The 5,860-nt window shown below is 39.1% G+C and overlaps 1 protein-coding gene across 1 annotated transcript in view; it reads left to right on the forward strand.

Moving 5' to 3' along the window:
* ImpL2 (Ecdysone-inducible gene L2) overlaps positions 1–4,285 on the forward strand; it is a 10,296-nt gene extending 6,011 nt beyond the window's left edge. Inside the window, exons 5-7 of the mRNA XM_070081744.1 lie at positions 1,151–1,223; positions 2,935–3,143; positions 3,380–4,285. Of these exons, the coding sequence (XP_069937845.1) occupies positions 1,151–1,223; positions 2,935–3,143; positions 3,380–3,514 (417 nt within the window). The 3' untranslated portion in view covers positions 3,515–4,285. The remainder of the gene's footprint in view (positions 1–1,150; positions 1,224–2,934; positions 3,144–3,379) is intronic.
* Positions 4,286–5,860: the final 1,575 nt, after the last annotated feature.

A 5,860-nucleotide genomic window follows, 5' to 3' on the forward strand; every position in this document is an offset into this window, starting at 1 on the left:
TCCAATGAAAAGCAGGGGCGCCACGAGTACGCTAACAGACACAATAAGTGTCAGGGGCCCACGACTGTTCAACTGCTTCCCAGCATACATAAAGGGGATTACCAATAGACCCTTGGCTGTATTCAAGAGGGAGCTGGACAGGTGCCTAAAGTCAGTTCCCGACCAACCAGGCTGTGGATCGTACGTCGGTTTGCCTGCGGCCAGCAGTAACAGCCTGGTGGTTGATCAGGTCATGATCCAAAGCAAGTCCTGGTCATGGATCGGGCCAAGGGGGCGTTGACCCCCGGAAACAATCTCCAGATATAATCCTGGTAATCGTAACGATGCTTCCCACTTTACGCCTAAATACACATCACTCACAAAAACATTCTTGTGTGGTGTGTGTGACTCAACAATCAATATTTGCACCAATAACTCATTACAATTGTGACCGGGTGTGGAAGTGTGAATTGCTCATTACTCTATAATTTGTTCATGATTGTAGCCAAAGTATAAACGTAAGTAACCATTCTACAGAATTCATTACCTTTGTAACTTGTGAGCTCATTACCTTTGTACCTAGTTCAGCTATCAAAACTTTGGGGGCCCAGTCCCTGGACCCATTACGTACCTCTGTAATCTGTAAATACCTTTGTAACTTGTCATGATTGTGACCAGACTTACCTGGAGTTCATTACCTTTGTAAATTGTGAGTTCATTACCTTTGTAAATTGTGAGTTCATTACCTTTGTAAATTGTGAGTTCATTACCTTTGTAAATTGTGAGTTCATTACCTCTGTAACTTGCTCAGCTATCAAAACTTTGGAGTCCAGTCCCTGGACCAATTATGTACCTCTGTAATCTTTTGACTACCGCCCACAGGATGGGTATGGGGTGCATAATAAACATATTAAACTAAACTAACCCTAAGAGAAAAAAAAAAACTTACGCATTTTAATACGCAGAAAGTCCAAGAGCTGATACCTCTTTACGCATGGAAATATGCTGACAGATACCCTGTGACATTACAGTACAGCTTCATCCATTCACAAAAAAAACTCTATTTTGAGTGAAACATTGCCTCCATTAAAGCTTCTCTATGTATTATATACCCCTCCATTAATATCATAATACCAGTCGATCACACACCTGTACCGTCTACCCCTGACAGGGCGAGTATCACCTGGAGGTGCGCTCCCCGAGTCACCAGGTCTACTCCAGGTATTTCACCGTTAACCTCACAGGTATTTCCTAATGCCAAGTCACATTGTAACTTACTGTGTTGCCTAATCTTGTAACTAAAAGCTTTTTTGAAGCTAAGTTAGGTTGACTAAGTTTGACAAGGTTAGATAAGTTTGGCTAGGCTGGTAACATTTGGTTGGTTAGGGTGATAAATTAGCTTAGGTTAGGCTGGGTTATGTTAAATGAAGTTAGATTAAGCTAGGTTATATTAATTCAGATTAAGGTAGGTTATGTTAGATTAAATGAGGTTGAAGTTAGTCTGTATTAAGTTACTTAAGGTCAGGTAAAGTTGCGTTAGATAAGGTTAGGTTACATTAGCATTAATTAGCCTATTATAAGATTAATTAAGACCAATTAATGCAAAGATAATGTTTAATATATTTATAGAAGGGGTTGTAAGAGAAGTAAATGCGAGGGTCTTGGCAAGAGGCGTGGAGTTAAAAGATAAAGAATCACACACAAAGTGGGAGTTGTCACAGCTGCTCTTTGCTGATGACACTGTGCTCTTGGGAGATTCTGAAGAGAAGTTGCAGAGATTGGTGGATGAATTTGGTAGGGTGTGCAAAAGAAGAAAATTAAAGGTGAATACAGGAAAGAGTAAGGTTATGAGGATAACAAAAATGTTAGGTGATGAAAGATTGAATATCAGATTGGAGGGAGAGAGTATGGAGGAGGTGAATGTATTCAGATATTTGGGAGTGGACGTGTCAGCGGATGGGTCTATGAAAGATGAGGTGAATCATAGAATTGATGAGGGGAAAAGAGTGAGTGGTGCACTTAGGAGTCTGTGGAGACAAAGAACTTTGTCCTTGGAGGCAAAGAGGGGAATGTATGAGAGTATAGTTTTACCAACGCTCTTATATGGGTGTGAAGCATGGGTGATGAATGTTGCAGCGAGGAGAAGGCTGGAGGCAGTGGAGATGTCATGTCTGAGGGCAATGTGTGGTGTGAATATAATGCAGAGAATTCGTAGTTTGGAAGTTAGGAGGAGGTGCGGGATTACCAAAACTGTTGTCCAGAGGGCTGAGGAAGGGTTGTTGAGGTGGTTCGGACATGTAGAGAGAATGGAGCGAAACAGAATGACTTCAAGAGTGTATCAGTCTGTAGTGGAAGAAAGGCTGGGTAGGGGTCGGCCTAGGAAAGGTTGGAGAGAGGGGGTAAAGGAGGTTTTGTGTGCGAGGGGCTTGGACTTCCAGCAGGCATGCGTGAGCGTGTTTGATAGGAGTGAATGGAGACAAATGGTTTTTAATACTTGACGTGCTGTTGGAGTGTGAGCAAAGTAACATTTATGAAGGGGTTCAGGGAAACCGGCAGGCCGGACTTGAGTCCTGGAGATGGGAAGTACAGTGCCTGCACTCTGAAGGAGGGGTGTTAATGTTGCAGTTTAAAAACTGTAGTGTAAAGCACCCTTCTGGCAAGACAGTGATGGAGTGAATGATGGTGAAAGTTTTTCTTTTTCGGGCCACCCTGCCTTGGTGGGAAACGGTCGATGTGTTAATAATAATAAAAAAAAAAATGGAAATAGACTACAAGGCGTAGACACTACATATACAATACATTGACAATCGCCTAAACAACATATAAATGGCGAAACATTTCCTTTAATAAATGTCCTCAGCTGTACATAAATGCCTTTTTCCACATTAGTGAATAAGTTAAATGTACACTTAATGACCCTCGTGTAGTCAATAGGCTTTAAATCCCATTAACCAGAGAACGAGGATCTGCCTGGGAGAACGTGCTGGATCAGTACGGAGTCTATGAGGTTGATCCCACGGATATACCAGTACGCCAGGCAGGCGATAGGTGAACCTGGCAATGATGTGCTCCTTCCGTGTCGCCTGCGTGGTCATCTTAACTCCATGTCCACCACCTGGTTGTTCAAGGACACCCAGGTCACCTCCCGTCACGCAAAGTATAAGGTGAGCTGGTTATGAGGTTACAAAGATCAGGTTAGATGAACCTTGAATAGTGGTTCACAAGCCAAATGTTTGTAGATCCTGGACGATGGCAGAAGTGTTGAGTTGTTGTCGTTATTATTATTATTATTATTATTATTATTATTATTATTATTATTATTATTATTATTATTATTATTATTATTATTATTATTATTATTATTATTACTAACAGATGTTGTATCTTCCCTCTCGCACAGGTGTTGGCTAGCGGAGACCTGCTGGTGCGAAGTCTACGACCGGAAGACAGAGGTGTTTACACTTGTCAAGCCTACAGTAACAAATTGCCTGGCTTTATTGACCAAGTCCACACCTTCGTCTACCCTCTGGACTAGGCTTGTTGGGTGGCTGCATATCCTCTGGACTAGTCTTCTGGGTACCTGAGTAGCCTCTGGGCTAGGTGTGTGGGTACTTTTGTACTCTCTGGACTAGGTGTGCGGGTACTTTTGTACTCTCTGGACTAGTCTTCTGGGTACCTGAGTAGCCTCTGGGCTAGGTGTGTGGGTACCTACTTACCCTCTGGACTAGGTGTGTGGGTACCTACGTACCCTCTGGACTAGGTGTGTTGGTACCTACGTACCCTCTGGATTAGGTGTGTGAGTACCTACCTACCCTCTGGACTAGGTGTGTGAGTACCTGCGTACCCTCTGGACTAGGTGTGTGGGTACCTACTTACCCTCTGGACTAGGTGTGTGGGTACCTACCTACCTCTGGACTAAGTGTGTAGGTGCCTACGTACCCTCTGGATTAGGTGTGTGTGAGTACCTACCTACCCTCTGGACTAGGTGTGTGAGTACCTGCGTACCCTCTGGACTAGGTGTGTGAGTGTCTACTTACCTTCTGGACTAGGTGTTTGGGTGCCTACATACCATCTGGACTAGAACTGTGCGTACCTACTTACCCTCTGGACTAGGTGTGTGGGTACCTACGTATTTTCTGGACTAGGTGTGTGGGTACCTACCTACCCTCTGGACTAGGTATATGGGTACCTACATATCTTCTGGACTAGGTGTGTGAGTACCTACCCACCCTCTAGACTACGTCTACCTTAAGAAAACTTATAAGTCGACAGGCTTTAAACCTAAGTTGCTGTTGGGGTATATAAACATACACAAATATATCTCAGTGTATATACACAGTATCTCAGTGTATATTCTCAGAGCTCACTTGAGTCTTTATCATAGTCGTGAGAGTATGTTTATTTGTTACTTTAATAACTAAAAGTGAATTATAGTCATAATAACTCATAATCGATAATACATAAACTTTACAAAGTGACCTAAAGTTAAGGTAATCAGCGACTGATACTTGACTTAACACTAACTTTAAGTTGGTTTCAAATTGAAAATTGATGTTTTAAATTAGTTATAAATTGAGTTTCAATTGTTTTAGGATGGTTTCAAATATATATATATATATATATATATATATATATATATATATATATATATATATATATATATATATATATATATATATATATATATATATATATATATATATATATATATATATATATATATATATATATATATATATATATATATATATATATATATATGTATATATATATATATATATATATATATATATATATATATATATATATGCAATAAGAGCACAGTAAACAGGTGATTTCAGAATATGCAAAACAACCACTCTGAAAGAATAAAGAAATTCCAAGCGCTTTCGTGACTACTCACATTATCAAGGAACTATGAAAGTAAAGCATCCAAGGAAGCTATATAAGGGGTCTGGCCAACACCTCACTATCAGATCCCACAACGGTTAAACACGTGACGCGCGGCGACCCAACTTGGATAGGTCCTTTGCACAACTCACCCACAAACTATTCTACCCAAGAAAATTTAAAAATTATTATTTGTCCAGTGTATTATTAAATTCTTCCCAAATTCTATTAATTATAAATGGATCTAATTTATATAAACCAAAGGAAATATTCATATTATTGTCAAAACTGCTTTTTATGAAACAAGATTCAATTATATTCCTGTCGACCATGGACTTGCTTGATACTACTTTCTCAACTTTTTGAAAATCAATTGGATGGTTAAAATCTCTTACATGAATAAATAGAGCATTGGAATCTTGTCCAGTTCTAATGCTATATTTATGTTGTTTTAATCTTAGTTCGAGATTTTTACCAGTTTGACCGTAATACACTTTATCGCAAATTTTACAAGGAATCTTATAGACACATCCATCAGCATTTTACAGAAAACCTACAAATAACTGTTCCTATGTCCACTATTATTCCTCGCATCAAGATAGAGTCAAACTGTCTGTTTTCTCATTAATGTTTTTGAGAGCTTTACGAATTTGTAGTCCCGAGTTCATAGATGAGGAAATATCCAAAATTTATGAAATAGGTAATGATTTAAAATACCCAAGAAATGTAATTGATAAATCTTTTAAAGTTGCTAGAAATACTTTGTACAATCCAAAAAGGGACAACCAGCCTAATTCAACTAAAAATATGTTGGTTCTCCCTTTCCATGAAAACTTGGTTGATATGCCTTCTCTTCTTAAGACTTTTAATATTAAAGTTGTATTCAAAAATCTTGATACAGTAAAAAAAACTTTTGATAAAGAATTCCCCCCAAAATGCTGATGGATATGTCTATAAGATTCCTTGTAAAATTTGCGATAAAGTTTATTAC

Source organism: Cherax quadricarinatus, unplaced genomic scaffold (assembly GCF_038502225.1).
Source record: "Cherax quadricarinatus isolate ZL_2023a unplaced genomic scaffold, ASM3850222v1 Contig3946, whole genome shotgun sequence".
In the NCBI taxonomy this organism is placed as follows: Eukaryota; Metazoa; Arthropoda; class Malacostraca; order Decapoda; family Parastacidae; genus Cherax; species Cherax quadricarinatus.